Here is a 20,811-nt window from a genome sequence, read left to right as displayed (position 1 = left end):
GCGCCCTGCGCCAGCTTCAAGTATGGAATAAAAGTAAAAACAACTGGTCTGCAGGGCTCCCTAACTAGCTGAGGCAATGACTAGGGAGTGAGGATGCATGCCTACCGGGATTGACTTCTCCACAGGATGTAATGCAGCAGGAAAACACCAACACGTAGTCAGGCCAGGCCCAGCCTGCAACTCCCAAAATCATATATGTCACCCAAGGAATGTGATATGTCACAAAAGCATATCTCAGAGCAATCACCACCTCTCATTGTGTAAAACTACTTAAACACAATATAGCGCGTCTCCACCTTCAGGGACGGGAGTGTAAGCGACATGCACGCAATCCAATTGTGCGTACGCGACCCCGAGGCTCAAAAACATGGTGCCATTGCCAGCCTGGGGCCTCATACATGCGAAACATGCGCCCACTGAGCAGTACTGTTCTTTTTAGCCACGGCTGCCGGATGGAAAGCTGGGGGCCGCACAATGGATTAAAGCCCGTAACCTGCAGATGCCACAGCATAGCCCACGTGCCCCCCGTGCGCATGCATACCTCTCCGTGTCGCCACTACTGAGGAGATAAAAATTATAGTGCGACTCTACCTGCCGGAAAAGGAGCGCTTACACGAGCACCGTGTTTCCATTGCACATTCAGGCACGGGAGATACAGTGACTTGGCCCGAGTCACCGGATGTGGCACGACCCCGAGGCTCGACCCATATATTTCAAGCCCCAAGGTCGGCAGTCTAGCAAGCGGACCACCTCCTACCCCCAATACTCCCCGGCTGCGACCCGATCTGAGGCCCGAACCCTGGTTACCCGCACAGAAAAAGGGCAATATCACGTAGGCGCACGAAGCTACCCGAAGGTATAGAAGCGCACGGCCTTGCCCCATGGTGCATCACACCTTCCATCCCGGAAGAAGTGGTTTGTCCCGGGGGAGTTGAAGGGATATACATACCCGTATTCACACACTAACTCTGGTTACCGCACCTCGTCGCAGCGTAGCCGGAGGGCCACCTACTCTCCCAGACAAATAAGTAACATATGAGGGTTAGATTCCTATTGCTGACGACAAACCCCGGGGATCGAACCCCGCTCGTCTATTCACCCTGATTGTATTGACGTGCTACACTAATCCCACTCACTGGTAGGCGACCCCGAGAGGGGGTGCCACAGATCGCTGCGCCGCGCCCTCCCCCAGGGATACCCGTGCCGCTCCGTGCGTGGGGGGGGGGGGGGGCTAACAGTGCCCCTGCAAGGGATCAAAGGATGTTGAGTGTTCCTGTCGAGACTCGAACCCGGTTCCGCAGCCTCGAGGTCGGCCGCTTTAGCCGTTAGGCCACATCCTCTTCAAAACCTGATTCCACAGACTCATTAGGCCGTCCTGCCCGCTAAGGCACAGCCTCTGCGTCGAGCGCTAGAAGCCATAGGCCCTGGAGAGAAATGATGCCCGCTACTGTGCGGCCACCGCGACCCCCGGGCAGCCCGAAATTGATATTATACCGCAACGCTCTCTGACTGGCACACGTTTCCAATCGGTGCGCGCTAGTTCCAGCCTTCCTTTTAACACCTAGCTGAGTCGAGAGCCTGGTTTTTACAAACGTTCCCACTCACGCGTGGCAGGAGTCCAACCCATGCCTGCGGACTCTGGGGGCACCGGCCCGAACCACTGTGCTAATGGCATTGCTTCTGGTATACAACGCAAATAACTGCCATTAGTACCAATTATTACACAGCTGTCACTACATGCTAATACTGTTCAGGAAATGCCGTTCCGTTCGAATAGTCATGCACTTCCCGGGATCTTTCCCCTGCAGTATCCGTGGTGTTCGATGCAGTTTCGGAGAACTGGCAATGGTAATCATATCCCACTGCCTATTCATATTATGGTAGCAAGGGCCACGCCCGAACCGAAGACTGTCCGGCCTCTGCACACCGAGACAGCCTCACCGCTGTCCGCTGCGTCCCCGTCTGCTGCCTTAATAATTGAGCTCTTCTAGATTGTATCGTCCCCGTAGCAGCGCGCTAACAACCGCACCACAGCATAATTCCCGTGTTCCCAGCCCCAAAATATCAGCTATGCAGTGCAGTGCCAGCTTCTTTCGCTCTCAGTCCAACAAGTTCGAGCTGAGAGACAATAATATGAAGTCAATGAAATACGTTTTTGGGTTCTTAACAGTGGCACAATAAACCTGAATGGGATCGCCCCCAAAGCATTGCGCCACCAACGCACCACCAAGACGGATCTGCGCCACACCGAATGCCTTTAACAATGTAAGAAGCCGTGGCCACGCCCCCACCAAAAGGCGTGCGAACAGACGCAATATGTATCCATGCGGTTGCCATTAATGGAGTACAAAAAACAAAAGAGAAGCTGCCAACTTGATTCCAGGGATCAAACCAACATGCACTATGAGATCAATAGCTGAAATTAGCCTCTCTTATGGTCCAGGCTCGTCGCATGACCTGCGAAAACGTGCCCCAACAGCCCCTCGCAAACAATGTGCCCCAGAACTTTTTACGGAGAACTTGTTCCCAGCTAGTCCCAGGCATATCCCCCTGCCTCCAAACTAATTCCACAACCAACACCGGTCAAACCCCCGACCGCGGCATGCCCGGACCCCATGGGATCCTTCGCACCCGACATGTGGACGACACTCCTCGCCGCCAGACCAGGGGCCCCCAGTGCGTGAGGCAGTGGGCCCGACTCACCGTCATACCGAAGAGGCCGGCCATCAACCACGCGACAGGGCAATCCCGCACGACGCATGACCACAAGGCAAACGAGCGGACAAGAGGGCGAGGAGGGGGCGGGGACCGAATATGTACCCCCCCCTTGGCTCCTCCCCGCCGGAAGCAGCTACCTGACTGGGGTCTCCCTAGGTCAAGCCCAGGGACACGACCTCCCACCCCTGTGCCTTCCTGTGGCACTAAGGCGGCCGCCCTCAAGGGGGCGGGCCGCTGCGCAACCCCCACCCCGGGCAGCCTTACAGTAGCTTCTCACGGGTTGGTATTGCTCGTTGTGTTGGGGTACTTATGGACTCCCTTTTGCGAGTGGTCCCTGTAAAAATTATAACTGCAGACTACAGATTGCAAATAAAATTTGAAAAGACACGAATGTATACACTACTCCCCTCTAGCAAAGGACAACTTCAAATGGTTGGTCTCCTCTCCATACTAAAGAACACCGTGCCTCGTGCCCTGGGCTAGTGAGCTTGGATTGAATACATCCCTACATTCTTGGCTTGTAGCTTTGGTTCACTACAAGTGGTACGAGACATCACTGAACAATAAGTTGTAAAATCAAAGTTTGTGCTGGCCTAGGACTACTGGAGTTATTCTTTATACCTCCTTATTGCTAAAGTCCCTACCCTCGCACACGCTTCCAGTCCAGCTACCACTAACCTTGTCCCCAGTCCTGGGCTTTCACCTGACAGCCTAGTGCATGCTGGGGTTTGAAGTCTTGGTTAACTCACATTGAACCATCTGGAGCAAACACAACCAAGGGGCCCACCTCGCTACATGTTAAGACGGACATGTTCTCTCTCCTGGGCTGGGCTTTCACCTGCAAATCACTCCTGTTGGTCTGGTTCAGTGGAACCAAATCAAGTGTCCAATGACCATAATGCATTAGGTCCTCACATGAAAGCTGAGGACTGGAAAGTATGCACACGCTGACACTGCCTCCCCAGGTGATAACGCAAATTGTAGCAGAATTCACTAAGACTGCGGGTCACTCGATGTGTAAGGAGCACATGAAATAGTAGTGGGTGTACTGGAGAAGCACGATCGGTTGGGAGTACTGGAGATGCACGATCGGATGGCATCTCCTGCAAGCAGCTCTCACTCACAACACTAGCCTAGAGCTCAGACACACCAAAAAAGAACGGCCAAGGCACTCACCCAGGTTAACGAACCTCATGACCATGTCGGCATCGGTGAGGAAATTTCCATCCTGCAGGCTGGCGGAGGGTGGGCCCTGGGTAGTGAAGATGGGCCTGTAGGGGTAGGAGAAGCCGCCGTCCTCTCCTCCACTGCCATGGCGTTGTAGAGGTCGAGCATGAACATGGGCGCAGAGTTCTGCTTGCCATGCAGGTGGGGCCGAAGCCGGTGGGACAGGCCCAGGATTGACAGGATCTCTCGATTCATCTCCCGCTGCTCCTGGCTGCGCAGCCACCAGTGGATGAATGACGAGTGCACCTCATAGTCCAGGGAGGAGTCAGCCAGGGCCTAACCCGGCAGAAGGGGGCCCCACACGGAGAGCAGGGCCGCCAGGCTCCCCCACCGGAGCACCCCCATGGCAAAGGAGAGGTCGCCCCTCAAAAGCTGGGCATCAGAAACACCCGGTATTAAAAATCAAGCAGGCAATAAATCCACTATGAAACACTTGCTCTACTGATATTCAGTTCACCCTTGATTTCAATAGAGAAGCAATTCATTTTTGGGATATTACAATAAAAGCCCAGTCAGGCAAATTACATACCAGTCTATACAGTAAGAGTAGTGAGCGGAATACAATCTGCCCTTCGGCCAATTCTTGAGGCTACGGAGGAATTGTTCAAAAAAGGAAGACTACTTTGACGAGTCAGCAGGCCTTTTAGCTAGATTGAGTGAACGGATTTACCCCATCAGACTGCTTAAGAAAGCACGAAAGCGTGCGTGGAACAACCACAGGGAATTCCTACTAGTTCCAAAACCTAAAACTAACACCAAGGAGGAACGTTTAGTGTGCGTGACCACCTTCAATACCAAAAGTAACTATATCAAAAAGACCATCAACCAGCATTGGCATTTGGTGCCAGACTAACTGGGCAATATGCCCACTCCTTTACATGCATTTAGAAAAGGCAAAAATATTAGGGACCATGTGGTTAGGTCTCTGTTACACACACCGGGGACCCCTGGCCAAACCACTCTATGGGGGATCCCACCAATTATGGGCCACCATAAGTGCGGTTCATGCAAAGCCTGGCCATTGTCTAAAGAGATTATTGAGTTTACGCACAATGAACAGACATACACACTACATGAGCACAGTAACTGCAACACTAGTGGCGTCATTAGTGCAATTTCCTGCCCTTGTGGGTTCATATATGTAGGGCAGACCATCCAGAGAGTTAAATGCCGCATCCTACAACATTGCAGTCGTATACGATGCAAGGTGCACCCTTAGCAGAACACTTCACCACTTTTGAACACGTAGCCGAAAGTCTTAGATGGTGGGTCATTGAGAAAGTCAAACCTAACCCAAGAGGGGGTGACTTCGCCAATATACTTAACAAACGAGAGTGTAGATGGATACACTCTTTGGATACGGTAGCACGGGGCCTGAACGAATTTGAAGAAATCAGCAGGCAAGTAGCTGTACTTAGTAATGGATGAAGTCTGCCATTTTCAGTGAGTTAGTGGTCTCATACACATTCTGTTTAGCACACTAGGGACCTAGTGTACTACATACTCTAGCAATTATATGTTGTTCAATCAGGATCACGTTTCTCAATGTAATTTTACATCGCTCTCCGTGTCTTGTCTGCTACATGTATTAGGCTCATGGCATGGAATTTGTCATATACATAACCATTGTACCAAGCAATTTTATCTGTAAAATGTATTAATACAACCACTGTACTGTTCACTCATATTTTCTTAAGCGTATTTTAACCCGTTTTAATGTGTGATCTCCATTGTATCTATTCGGAATGCACATCCATAATTCGTTCATTGTTTGTGTGCCATAAGTACTGTCCATTGGCATGCATATATTCTTTAATCATCATTGTTATCTCACAATCTGTCGCATACAACTTTGGAATGTTTTGTTCCATTTAATAGTGGCACGCACATATTCTTTAATCATCACTGTGCCTTTACAATCTGTTGCGAATAATATTGAAATCCTTCCTTGGAAATTCCTTCACCATTTAACAGTGTCACGCACCGATACCGGGAGAATCTTTCCTCCCTGGTATTTGACGTACACCGGCCGTGTCCACGCGCCGACCGCCTTCTCGGTATGCAGCCATACACGGCGGTAGATGGACGCGGATGAAGAGCGCTTTCCAGGTGATTTTAACCCTTGGAGAATATCGATGTCATGTTAGACGCTAAGCGCATTCTATCCCCTTATTTACAATCGTTTTTGATCTTTTCAGTTGTAATTGGATTCTCCACTTATGCGGACCTAATTTAATAATTTTGGAGTACACTGATTCATAGACTGACCGAACTATTGGATAAAGATTCAATCTCCAGCCTTAAGGTAAAGAGATTTTTAAATGTATGAACATTACCAGCCCGATACTAAGCATCGGCAGGTTCACTGACTCTTACCACGCTTATACCTCCCTGAGTCTTCAAGATTACTGCTTTCAAGCACATCCACCAGCGATTTTGGCCGCATTAACCATATGAATTACAGACATTAGCCCCCTACTACTGATCAGTAGACCACAGTGAACGGTGGGTGAACTATTCATATACTTTTAACTATGCTACCAGTTTTTAACCTCTAGTGCAACGACCTGACCTCTGGTTTCTCACTCTTTAGGTATGCGACTAGGCCCCATACCCTCTTAGGTTGCCCCACCCTGTCCTGATGAAGATCCGCAAGGCCGAGGATCTAATCGCCCTCATGGCCATAAGTCGGGTCGAAACGTCGACGCCCCTTTAACCAAGCCTGGATCCTGAACCTTACCCCCCACGTGCCACCCTAGAATGGAATTCTATGCAAATTGAAATTGCAACATATTTGTGATTGATTTGTGGCCAGGCTGCCTAAGGACGGTGATTTACAACCAGTCCAATTGTTTTGACATATTAAACTCTTCTATGCCATCTTTTTGAATACCCTCTTCTTCACCACTTCACACTTGAGCACCTTTATTCCTATGCACGTTCCCTCTGGAGCAACCCCTTTTTTCTAAATCGATAACGTATATAATATTGTCTGATTTTCACCATTTGACATGAAAATAAAATGCATGGTGACCCAGATTATGGTTTGTTGCACTTTTATGTTGTAAATAATGTATTAAGTCATATGAGCCAATAGCTCATATAATCATTGGTTGATTTATAAATGAAGGTCTAGGACCACTGTTTTTTGTATCATACCTTACCCAGGTCCTTGATCACCATTGGGTTACCCCATTTTTGTAATGGTCGTTCATTTGAAAGCTGGCGCCGTGCTGAACCACTGGTTGAAGTGGGGAGGAAAAAGATAAAAAGTACACGTACCATGTAACAACCAAGTAAAGGGGCCAGTAGCAACGTAAGGATACAAATGACGACATGGCCGTACTAAGGAGGGACCAACAAGCCTATTAAGGAGTCAAACAACAGCATTTACGAAGGACAAAGACACAAGTCAATGAAAAATATGGGCGGGGCTTCTCCGCCGTACTCTACCTACAACAGATCACCAGAGCAGTGCTTGCGCGCTGGCTCAGGCTTGACCTAAAAAATCTAGGGACACAGACTTAGTCAGCAGTGTGAGAAGATCTGTGGTCTGAATTTCAACATGTTTTACTTGTAGTTACCCCTGACGAAGGACTTGAACAGTCCGAAATGCATTGGGTTTTAATAAAGAACATGCCTGGGATGAATCATGCGTTTATCGTGTTTGTGAGAGAAGTCCGGATGGTCTCATCAGAAACATAGGAAACCTGGAAAATTGCATGGCGCTCCAAGTGTGGATTAAGTGGAGTTGAGTTGGAAAAGAGAATGAATGAAGATTCGATTAAACAAGGATTAATTTGAAATACTGTTGGTACTTGAGCACGTAGCAGTGCGACTGGTTTTGGGGCGTAATGACGCCCCACTTAATTCATTGTATAATCAGTGCCACCCGGGCAAGGCACTACACCAGTAACGCACGCACTCTGTGAGGATTTTTTGACAAGCATTGAACACATGACTTAGTAACATGGTGTGCATCCCATTACTTTTGCACCATTAATCATGAATTATTGCCCGATTTATGGTTTGCACCCAGCACTGGAAGCAGGAGAAAAGATCAAACGGACTTGGAAGCTCGATCTACACAATGGCAATTACATCATGTTCTTTTTGAACTGGGGATAATCGTTAAGTAGTTTTGTCAACAAAATGAGAAAGTAGCATCTGCTAAGAGCACTCTAGCATGCACGTTTATTAAATCAGGACGGTTTCATTTGGGAATACATTTTTTATACAATGTTGGGAGAGCATTTGAGATTACGAAAAGTGAAGCATTTTGGGGATTGAAGTTTTAGCTATACTGCGGAGCGGTAACGGTTGGGTCAGGTGATTAATTAAGTGCATCAGGGAGGGTCTTCTCTTACACGTGAGGTTTAAAAACCGAGCGTTTTCACAGGCGGGTTAACATTTCGTCTTGAGATGAGGATCGTGAATTTGTAATATTCCTGGGCAGGTACGTGCGCGAAATGTTGAATGTATTAAGTTATATCCGTTTAAAAGGCGCAGTACATTAGTGACCCTACGGGTACAATATCACATGGAGGCGTTGAGAAATGATTACATCAGTAAATCGCTGATTGTTTCAAAAATAGTGTGTTACATAGAGAGGAGTTGTTTCCTGAATGTGTTTAACACGAGTGGCTGGACATGAAGAGGTTCATTACAAACGTAGGTGATATGTTGGCAGTCAGTTAAGCAGCTTCGCAGCACAGCGCAGAAGGGAGTGGTTATGGGGGTGTGATAGCGAGGGGAATGTTTGCATATTTTATTGATTATTTTTTGTTTTTACATGCGAGTATAACATTCATTAGAGTACAGCAGATTATCACAGATTGCTGAGTTTTGTTGAATAGATGTATCGTGTTGCATGTATAAGTTTATCATTAATTTCAACATGTTTTACTTGTAGTTACCCCTGACGAAGGACTTGAACAGTCCGAAATGCATTGGGTTTTAATAAAGAACATGCCTGGGATGAATCATGCGTTTATCGTGTTTGTGAGAGAAGTCCGGATGGTCTCATCAGAAACATAGGAAACCTGGAAAATTGCATGGCGCTCCAAGTGTGGATTAAGTGGAGTTGAGTTGGAAAAGAGAATGAATGAAGATTCGATTAAACAAGGATTAATTTGAAATACTGTTGGTACTTGAGCACGTAGCAGTGCGACTGGTTTTGGGGCGTAATGACGCCCCACTTAATTCACTGATATGCCACATAGCCAAATAGGTCTGCATCATCGGGAAAGTCAGTCCAAAGTAATGTTACAACGGCACCTTATAAAACCAAGGAACAAGTGCATGTTTGTGAATCAATCATGTGTATTTTGGGAATGCAGTACTGATGTTGGTAAATATACATGTATCCGGGAGCAATGTCCTATATCCAATGGCTTTGAGAAGGAGGTGTTAAACTCCAACAAAGGTGTGTTGGGAGGACTGTATCTGGTTGACTGTGCCTAAAAGATTAATCGAATCCCAACAGTTCCAGATTAGATGGGATCTTCCTAAAGGAATTACTGAATGCTACAAAAATGCTAATTGTGTCTATCGGAGGGTAACCGGAATCTTAAATTGTCTTACAGTGGTCACATACTATGGCATACTAAGGTATTAGAGATGCTGACCTACTGTGATAGTATAAGTGCTTTAGAATCTTGCCCCCATTACAAAAGTAATGAAAGGAGGGACGACTCTTCTTGGAGGCATTGTGGGATGTCCTACAGGGTTGGAATAGCTCACGAGTTGAATGGCCTGTGTCAGAGGGGGAAGCTGTGGGAGTCAGGAACTGTTGTTTTTGTTTGAATATTGTCTATATGGAGACATTTTATAGAAGCCATGTGATTGGGCATGTATTACAGGTAAAATGTGGAGACCTCTGTGTTGAATCAATAATATAAAGATGCAAGCTTCCTGCCCGCTCTGTGCAAGCCTAGTTAGTAAACTAAAGCAACCAGGCATGGTTTTGAAACGCAGGTTTGTAAGCTTCAGCAAACTATGTAAGCAAATGAAGAGGTAGGAGGAGGAAAGGTGGGTGGGGAAAGGGAGGAAGGCCAGATCAAAGGGAACACAATGAAGGAATATATATATTTATTTTTTTAAAGGGAGAACTCTGAAGGCTTAAATTAAATAGAAAGGAACGATTTCAACATCAAGATTATACTTCATAAAGAACCGTGGTCCACGTGATGTTTCTGTGTGAGATGGGACTATTCAATCCACGATTCTTTTTTATCGGGGAACAGTAGTTATTTCTTCCAAATAAGAGGGTGCAACAACGTTAGAATCATCTATCTGTCTGGCATGAGGATTCAGCACGTTCAGTGCCTGTTTGGGTGTGTGGAGGGTTAGGGCAGTACTGGGTTAGGGGTCTTTAGATTTATGGGATTTACTGTTTAAATCCGAGTCCAGTCGACCCAGCATCCATCCGATCAAGTCGACAAAACGAGTACCATGTGCAGAGATAATAATAACACGCGTTACGTGCAGTGCCTTGTAGGCAACAACCACACAACAACGAATAAAGACAATAGTAAAACGAGAACGAAGACAAGGAAATATTCATACACTAAGTGATGAAATTATTGAAAAAGGAGTATACATTTTAACTATAAACGGTTTCAAAATAATGCCATAAAACACGTTCATTAAATTTTAAAACTGTTTGATCCGCACGGTTCTTCTCTGTCACATCCAGTTTGGGTGTTAATCGCTAATAAAATACAAAAACAATGCTACAGTATTCACGATGAAAGTATGCTGCGGGGGCTGCACGTGAAGCTGGGAGATAAACTCAAGCAACGCTGTGCGTTGCAAAGAAACACATCCAGCCAGGTCTCGAAGGCCGTACAAGCAGAAATATGCACTTTTGTGTTCCTTGGAATACAGTGAAGGGGTTCGAGTAATGCACGCTCCTTACAATGTGTCAGTCTGTCGACTCTGGAAGCAGCTAAGAAACTGGCGTCATTCCGAGATCTGTTCTACCCCAGGAGCCTCGTGATCAATTCACTTCGTTTTCAATTCTGTTTTCAAGAACACTAGGAGGCCGGTTTTCTCGGCGCTGCTCTCTTCATGATCAAGTAAATCACGAATTTGGATATTTTCTTACCCACGGAAAGGTTAGCCCAGAGCGTGTTACATACAGCTTTATGAATACTGCACCTTTGGATAGCTGACCACCCAGTAAGTATAGTGATTAACAGCTACAGGCACTCCCCCTCCCACTGGATCTGTATTTTTACCGGAATGGGCCTCAATTTCTTTACCTGCCAAAATGATGAGCACTGAAAAGGCTCATATTCTTTGGCAGAATTCAGACAGTCGTATTGTGGCAAAAGTGATAAAACATGCGTCATTAAAAATTAAGAAGGTTTCGTATTAGGTTTGACAACCATCCCAATGGGACCACTGAAATGGAGAGCAAACAGAGGACTATCTGCTTTATGTTCCAGTTTTTAGGGCTCTTCAAGAGATATTTTTAGCTATCAAGCCAGCCGCAAGGTTTTAAAAAGAAAGGTCATAAAAAGACATGCATACGTGTATACAGAAATGGGCTTTTGGTCAGCCCTCTTTCCCCATTAGTCTGCTGAAGTGCCATTCACATTTTGCTTCCCCAACCACAGCCTGCATCATGAGGCAATTGGTAAGCCCACTTCAACAACTACCTGGCTTTGATCTGAGTGATGACTTGCTACTCTTGCACATGTAACCAAAAACGTAGTCCAGTCCACTTCAGCATCATGGCTGGAAGGCAAAAATCCCTTTTTTTGTATTTTAGCACTTTAATCTTTCTTTTTCCCAAACATGCAGGTCGCCTTCAGATTGCAGCATGGTTACTTTATAATACTTTTACACCTTTAAAGTCTAATACAGAGGTTTGCAAAAAATACATTGAAAAGAAGTGCAAGCTTATCAGGCTCAGACCTACTGTCTTTGCCTATGCCGGATCGATATGGGGTGCCAGAGATTAACAGGGTACCCTCATCTCTGCATCTCCCAACAGCGGCGGACCAGCTGTAGTGTAGCCCTAGTAATGGCTCTTGGGGAGCCTGACGTCCTGGGGATGAGAGGTGGGCCAGAGTTAAACAGTGCTGTATGTTAGTAGCATGTATGGGGATGGACTATAGGAGGTATTGTGTAAGTAAAAGGTGTTGTATCCTTGCAAAGTTACAGTTGATATAGTGGCCGCAGGTAAATAGATCATGAGGGACTGTTGGCTGCCATGACTTAAAATAAACTCATGGACTGAACTTAGTGCTAATCATCTGGTTGGTTACTTTTACTTACTTGCATACGGAGCATTGAGAACCAAGGCACACTGAACTGCGGCTCAGTTGTACATGTGCAGTGTTCACGTAAGGGGCGTGGGGGAGCAAGGACTGCAAGTAGCACAGCAGTTTATACACACAATCCTCTAAACGCTGAAACACTATCCACAGCCATGTAATCTTTGTCAGCATAACTTCCGGCAGACAAACTGGCAAGCACTTTACCCTGTTGCAGTCTACTGCAAGTTTTAACGGCATATAAATGGGTCCTAGCAGAGAGTGATTTTTATTCATTCTCTTTCTAGGCAATGGAATGCATCAACTGCTCTTTTAGCAGTGCTGGGTTGCTGAATGACCTCCAACCAAATCCCTGGCAAATCCTACACGTCCCCATTTCCTATAAGGAAACGTGTGTTTCACATGTTACAATTCTAGCAAAAATGCTCCCCCTCAGAACAGCACTTTAAGTGTTTTTTCTAAACAGTGGAGGGCTGTTGGTACAATGAGGAGACGTAAAAAACAAAAACATTTACTCTCAAAATGAAACAAAGTTGCACCAAAGAACACCTCTAGATGTCTATACCACAGACATGTAATAGCAGTAAAAAATAGGTTATGTATTTTAGCATTGATGCAAAACATTCATTTTGTTAGACAGTTTCAATAATGTTTTTTAAATATATTCGTTTAAGCCATATAACGTATTTAAGTAGCAGGGGGGGGCAAGTTAATTATTTATAGCCAAGTAGTTTGTAGTAGCCTTTTGCCCCTTGGAAAGATGCAAAAAACAGAAATCCACACCACTGAAGATGTATGATACTTTCAGAAAAATATGTCAAAAAAGTAGAGACTAGGGGCGCTTGTAGGTCCAGCATACGTGCCCCTGGGGCATCAAGCAAACAACTATGGTATGCAGTTCCTTTTAGAGAGAGAAGAAGAAGAGGCCTAGTCGGTCTAACACACTAACCCTACGGTGGAGACAGAGTGTCTCCCGATTTGGGGCCCTCGCACATCCAGCTGGGTGTCATGCTTCATCATAGGGCATGCTCCTCGTCAGGCCAGCGCTGCAATGCCTGTCGGGCACCCTACATTGGGCTCTTTATCTGAGATCTTTTCGTCCCAAGCCGTTAGGTGCAGTGTGGGTATACGGCCTCATGGTGTAGATGTGGGTGCAGAATGTGAAGGAAATGTGCAGAGAGGGCTAAAATGAGGCACAGTGGTATTCCAAATCAAATTTACTCAGCGAGTCCACTGGTCCCAATTAAAATCAGAAAGGTGCGTCACCAATGAGGTAATGGACAGTGGTGGCTGCGGAATAGAGGTCGACATGTTTCTTGCCCAATGTGTCATCAGGATCACATGGCAATTCTTCAGGACCAAATGTCTACTATCTACACAGTGGTTGGTTCCAGTGTTAATGTCAAATGTAAATCAAATACTTAAGTAACCTACCAATGAGGTACCTTATTAGCAGACCAACCCAATTTGGGCAGTTCACAAAATCCTTCGAAAGACTGGGGGAGGGTATGTTAATATTATGAACGTTGGTTCAGCAGCCGCCCTACCCCTCTCTCCACCAGCTCGGACACTAACTTGACACTAAAACTGGAACCAACCACTGTGCAGATAGTAGACATTTGGTCCTGAAGAATTGCCATGTGATCCTGATGACACATTGAGCAAGAAACATGTTGATCTCTATTCTGTAGCCACTACTGTCCATTACCTCAGTGGTGACACACCTTTGCGATTTTAATTGGACCAGTGGACTCGCTGATGATTAAATTTGATTTGGAGTACCACTGTGCCTCCTTTTATCCTTCTCTGCACATTTGCTTCAAATTCTCCACTCACATCTACACCACGAGGCCCTATAACCACATTTAGAAAAATGTCAGATGGCCATGTTGCATTACCAGATTATCCTAATGAACTGTAAACACCATGGCCATGATTATTAGAGTGCTGTTTTTTTGGTGCAAGAGCCCCCATTCCGACACGCATCCCTGCATTACAAACAGGCGTTTTTACGTTTTCTTCTCGAATGCAGAAGAACTGTGTAGACTCGATATAGACACTGGATCCCTTTCCAGGCCATTAGAATTGCTGGTGGCAGAATGCCACCCAGAATTATTACTCCAGGAGACATTTCGCCACTTGTAATCAGGGCCTCTGGCTTTTTAGACAATTGGAAAGTGTACTATAAAATGCACCATATAACTGCATGCAAATAAAGATTTTACAACATCTGGAGTTAGGAGAAGCCACAAAAACCTAATTGGTAAGATTAGTCTTGCTTACAAAAACTATGAATTTCAACCAACTTCTTTAGCTATTGTGCTAAAAAATGCACCAATTGGCACAATTATTTCGAACTTTCTCTGATGCGAGCAAGTAATCTGCCCGTTCTGTGAATTCACTCTGGAATTACACCTAATCACTTCCAAAGTTTGTAAGACACTACTGAATAGTTAGTAATAAATGTTTTTTTTTTACTAAGTATGACAAAAAGGTTTTTTACCCGCTACCTTAAAAAGAGCTGAATAACAACAAAACATTATAAAAACTATGGTCACAATAGCAAGATTATCTCAGCTTCAAATATATCAAAGAACAAACTGAGAAATAAATAAAAAGAGACTTCAGGGACAGCGGACTGAAGTTGTGTTCTTTCACTAAAAGACAAAAAGCCTAGGGACAGATATGTTAAAAAAAATACTTTCCTTTTGTCATCCTCTTAATGGCAGCCATTGTGCTATGCTTTACAAAAATATTAATTTTAAACCAGAGGCTGCAGCATTTTATCGAGCTATTCTCGATAACAGACAAGCTAAAACTATCAAAATATAAACGCCTACTCAGTTTTCAATTATCAGTGGTGGAATTTGCTGCCTCAACGAGCCTGCACTGTCTCTGTTTAACACCCATGCACATCCTCTTATAGGAGCCATCTGGTGAATAATGTCACAGTACGTCTCAAATGCCATTAAATACATCTTAAACTAAGATTCTGGAATGCCTATGGTTAGCGACACAGGGCCTGGGTAAAAAGAACCGTTTGTTGGATGCCCTTTTAGAGCCAAATGGCAAATATAGTCTGTGATTATGGAGAAATATGTTACATTGCAAGGATTCTCTGTTTTAATGCTACCTCTGATGCTTTCCATTGCTCGAATAAATAAAGCAGCCCTGGCAAATGCTTTAATAGCTACACAAGCAAAAGTAGAAACAAGCAGGGGATCCTGATCTTCTCAAGATTTATTTGTCTCACTGGAAACACGTTGTCTTAAAGGATCATATGAGGGTAGTGAATGTCGATGCAAGAAGTTCATTCGTGGTTTCTATCAAACTCTGGTGGCTGCTAGGGGAATCAACCCTGAGAAAAAGCCATGTGGCTGCTACAGCATGCTAGAAAGAAAGGCAGCATCCAAAATGTGAAAAGAAATTGATAAGTTGCCTGGTCCCTAATCAGTTTCCAAAATTTTCGTAGCAAAATCAGCCTTCGAATTGCAACTCTATGAAGTATGAATCCTCCTGTAGCAACCTACCTAGTGATGGAACGCATCCTTAGTGTATTGCCTCTATTCCTCCATTCAGACACCATCATTCCTTTGTGGCACTGAACTCCCTCAGAGCAGTAGCGGCACTACACACTCTTAACCAGGTTACTCATGTGTACTTTAGTCACTCTACTTTTCTTCACCATCCAGTTGAGACTCCTTTGCTCTCCAGCATGGTGTTACTGCTCTTCAGCATGCCCCTGTGGCTCTACTATATTTAGTATACCTACAACTTCTTAACATCCTCTTGTGATGATGCCACCCTTCAGATTGTCCCACAGTTCTGCAAACCTTTGGACTTCCAAGAACGGTGGTGATTCTTGTTAGCACAGCGCTGTGTCGCTGCGGCAACAAGGCACAAATTACTCTGCTGATGTTCTTCAGCACTCTCCCCATTGTTGCTACTCCTTAGCATCCCTCTTCAGAACCCCTTGTGGCACTTACAATCCTTCGGGCATCCTCTAGTGTTGCTGCAGCTCCACAGAATTCACCTGTTGCGATTATATTTTTAAATCGCCACCCTATGCTGCCCTCTCTCCGGCCCCTCCTTATGGCTCTGCTGCTCTTCACAATGACAATGCCACAATCGGCATCCCTTCATAACACTATCTTCACTCAGCATCTTTCTACAACACAAATTCTACAAGGCAACCGTTCAAGACATCATTAGCATTATTACTTTGAATAGTTCTAACAGTGAAGCATTGATTACAAGGCCGATCTTAATTCTCCCAGGGTCAGTAACAGGAGATACTAGCACCAGGGGAATTGGGAGATCTGCAGGAAGACTGCAGATCCACTCTGTTAGAGATTTCAACAGCTTGAAATCAGGCAAAAATCTCCAGGTGAAAATCAAGACTAAAATGAGGACATTTTAGGGGATTCTTGCTCCGATTCCCCAGTAACTACTTATTCTCCAGTAAATCCTCCCTCTCAGAGTTGCTGATGCCTCCATATCGGAAACCTCAAGGGTGAAGTTAGAGAGAGGATTTCAGGGGCACTCACAGGGAAGGCTTAAGTGGTGTCTTACTACTGATCATCTGAAGCCTGTGCTTTAGCTTAAGATCCTGCTTAAATACCACTAAGAAATAGAAGTGAACGGGTGCCTATTCAAGGCCCTCAAGACTTAAATAGAAAACCATCGTCGACTGGTATCCTTTGATTGGTAATCTGAAATCAAGAAGGGGCTGTAGCAAATATTTAATCTTTTGAAGGCAGCATTGCAGCCTGTAGAGAGCAAAAGCATTGGCTAGTCAGATGCAGTATTAACCTTAAATGCGAATTATTCTCTCTCTTCCGTAGCAACCAGATTAATAACCACCTTGTTCAGTGTCATAAGTAAATGTATGGAAACCTATAGGCAAAGACAAGAGCATTAACGCAGTCATGATGGGAGGGTAAAAAGAAGGGCAACTGATCTGTCTGTTAAAGTGAGTCAGTAATGTCATAATTTTTCAATTTGGGAACATGTCAATTGAAAGTCTAGTAAAAAAAAAAAACCTTCACTTTTTATTGGAAGTTTGACAGAGGAGTGACCAGTGTGACTTAGAACCCTTTTATCATTACACCACACCATCATAGGCACTTATATAGCTACCATCAAAATGAAGCCAACTTGTTGTGATCTGGTGTTGGATAGCCAAAAGGACAATGTTGTTAACTGGTTTATATGTTCATGCGTGCTTATCCTAAAGAAGATGTAGGTATCATTGATGCACACATACTATCAATATCAAACTTATCACAAAGGGAGAACTATGGAACTAGGTAACTCTCCGCATATGACAGAATTCATTTGGCTCAACAATTTCAACAGATTCTCAGGCTTCATGACAGATCTCACAGATGCTATTCCTGAACAGTCTTTCTATGGCTGGTGGGTTATTCTATTAAAATTGCCAGAACCAAGTTATGGAAGGGCCATTTTACCCCAAAGCATCAGGTTACATTCACATTTTCTAGTTGCAAATGTGCATTCAAACACCATTATTGGTTTGATCCATTGTACAGTCCTTTGGCATTGAGGCTGTCTGGGTTGAGTGATTTGATTTGGAAAAACCGCAAACTTTACATTTAATTGATTAGCATGGTTGCAATTCTATGTTTGAAGTATGATTAAATATTCATTGTATGTGATTATATATATATATATATATATATATATATTATACATACACACACACACAATGTGGTGGCTCTTGTTCTCCATTTTAAGGAGCGATATTGTATTTTTATTTATTATGCCTGGTGCACACTACAAACCTCGCTGTATCTGGGCTACGTAACCAGCTTATTAAACAAGTCAGTCACCTATACCACACAGCCAGGCCAATGCTGCTACCACAGGCAAAATCCATCCTTGCAGAGAGACCTCCATTCGTTTTAAATAGAAAGGTTTTTATGTGTTTTCTGGAACTGTTTAGTTTGTTTTCATGCATTGTATTTTAATCTCACTTTTCATGTGTACTACTGGAAACAGCCACCGATACTAATATTTTGTATTGCTTCTGTTTTCTGACTTCGGCTATAGAGGGGCTGTTGCAGTTCTTTTTTCTTCTCCATTTTATAGAGTGATTCGGTACCATACAGAAAATGCAGTTCGCAGTGGATGGGCATCTATAATTGCGTTTGAAGTCACAGTAAGCATAGTTACGGTTTGAACATTAGTCAAAACGATTGGATATGGGTGGGTGTGTCTGGCTCTCAAATTACCTTTATTCTAAAATTAAGACAGATTTGTCATAAAACAAAATCAGCAGACCAGACCATGCGCATTATTTTGAGTTGTTCACAAACGTGAACACTTTCGGTAGACAAGCTTCAAAGTTCCCAGTGCAGGCTGCCCTGCCTCATAAATAATCACTTTTTGACACAAACAGGCCACAAAGTATTACACAGAAGCTGAAGAGTTTACATATGCCGTCCTGGGAGAGCAGTCGAACAACATGTTAGAACTGACTGTACATTGCCAAGTGCGTGAATTTCACACCAGTTTACTTGAACCTGAACTGCAATGACTGCATTTGACAGATTAAACCTTCTAGTTTCCCCAGCAGTGCTACTGTAGCTGCAGCTTCAAAGCACGGACCCTAAGCATATACCTGACAACCTCACCCACAGGCTGTGCCCTGCAGTACCCACCTTGGGCGATGGCGATGGACTCGAACCGGTGCAGCTCCCTCAGCAGGCAGCTCCTCTCGGTGGCATGCAGGCTGTATATGAAGTCCCGGGCGCCCTGTGCGGTGTTTAGCGCCTCGATGGGCTCCTTCCGTGGGTGGGTACCCAGTGCTCTGCAAGTCCCGGGCCAGCACCAGAGCCGCAGCCGGGCAGGCCGCAAAGCAGTCCGGCTCAACAGAGGCAGCATTGTAGCGGCAAAGGGTGAAAAACCAGGGTAAGAGCAGGTCCAAAAGCCAAGGTCTAGGGCAGCAGCATCCGCCCTCTGAAGCGAGAAGATCCGCGGTGTGCTGGTCCCAGAGGATCACCAACCCGTCCTGTGTGTGAAGAGGGCACACACCGAGCGTAAAGGGAGCCGTGCCAGTTCCTGAAACTGGTGGTGAGGAGGCTCTGCTCGCAAGTCCAGGGCACTGGCTCCCAAGCAGGTGAATTGCTACTGCGGTGCACTACGGAACACTGAAGGAACTCTCGGTAGTCGGTGAAGGGCTACAGCTAATCCGCAGGCTGGCTCCAGGCGCCCTTCCACAGTGGTCGCACGGCCCCTGCTTGCCCTTGGTGGTCTCTCACCCGACGCCACCGCTTGTCACTCTTGCACGTGCCCCGGGAGGGAGGTCTCTTTGTGCAGGGGGAGACAGGACACGCACAGCTGACAGGAGGCTCGGGACGGCAAACAGTGGGCGTCACCGGTTGACAAGGGTGCGTCTTCTCACCCCTCCCGCAGTTGGGGCGGTCCGGGAGTGACGTCATCGCGCATGCGCGGCATATTTGCTTCGCTGTACGAGATGCGCGTGGACGTGGTGCATCTTAAAGTAGGGTCAGTACTAGGGTAGCTGCAGTGTCTGAGTTGGTCTGGCTGCTTTGCGTACCTAATTATTGGTCCAAACTGCCAAGGAATTGCAGAGTTCTCCGGAGAACCGTACGAGGAGGAATGATACGGGGCAAGTTTTCAGAACGCAGCCTAGCACCCACAGCCTCCTACATCACAGTGTAAAGCAAACTGGTCTTTCACACTGGAAACGCAACGAGCAGGAAACGTAGAGTCCTTTTAACAAATTAACGTGTGTATGTGTGCAATGTTTGGGACCTGTTTTATAGAAAATCACAAAACTCCATACTAAATCTGAAAAAAGACACAATTTTACATTTGAAGCAGGATTAGGTTGCTGGCTATCACTTCCCAATTTGTTCTCTTAACATTTACCCATTTTCTGGACAGTGTGCATATCGTGGAGCTTGCTAAACTGTGAGATTTGTCCTGCTGGACTTAGATGCCATGTCGGACAAAAGCGCTTTTGTGCGTAAGTGCTGCGCCCGCACATTCCTTTTCCATTACTAGTCAGGCTGCCCCCTGCTTCCACGCAGGCAAACGGCAGCAGTCTGGAGCACAGCGAGGCCTCAGATGGAACTGAAGGCGGTGCTCCTGCCCGCCATCTGACTTCTGGCACGGGATGCAGCCTTTCTCAAGGCGTGCCATGGCTTCTGCAGGGCGAGGCTGAGTGCGTGCCCCATTGGCAAGCTTGTATTTGTAGAAGCTTACCGAAACACAGGAGCGCAATCGGACTCAAACTTCTTGGAGGGAAGGGGGCGTGGGAGTTTTCTAACACTCCGAACAGTGGTGGCAGAACTTCCTTTGTAGCCAAGTTAAAATTACTTGTGGAGGGCTCCCTTTGCTGTTCGTGCAAAGCATAACACGGGGGGGAGGGGTTGTTTTTTTGACAGTTCGTAGTGAATACTGCTTATCGTAATAGCAGCATTAATGGTCTCAGCATAAAATTACTTAATAGCATTTATTTTGGAGGGGAGCTTCCTCCCTGAAGGTATTTTAACACAGTGCATGGCAAATATTCTATTTTAATGCTCATCAG

At 45.5% G+C, this 20,811-nt stretch overlaps 1 protein-coding gene across 2 annotated transcripts in view; it reads right to left on the bottom strand.

Moving 5' to 3' along the window:
• The window catches only part of TMEM65 (transmembrane protein 65), a 240,622-nt gene extending 220,948 nt beyond the window's left edge, over positions 1–19,674 (bottom strand). The window contains exon 1 of one of the 2 annotated variants that reach the window (XM_085604985.1): positions 18,914–19,674. In XM_085604985.1, the coding sequence (XP_085461111.1) occupies positions 18,914–19,136 (223 nt within the window). In that variant the 5' untranslated portion in view covers positions 19,137–19,674. The remainder of the gene's footprint in view (positions 1–18,913) is intronic. The other variant, XM_085604984.1, reaches the window with a different exon arrangement.
• Positions 19,675–20,811: the final 1,137 nt, after the last annotated feature.

This window comes from Triturus cristatus, chromosome 5_1 (assembly GCF_964204655.1).
Source record: "Triturus cristatus chromosome 5_1, aTriCri1.1, whole genome shotgun sequence".
NCBI classification, from domain to species: domain Eukaryota; kingdom Metazoa; phylum Chordata; class Amphibia; order Caudata; family Salamandridae; genus Triturus; species Triturus cristatus.
This window is presented reverse-complemented; position numbering and strand designations above follow the sequence as displayed.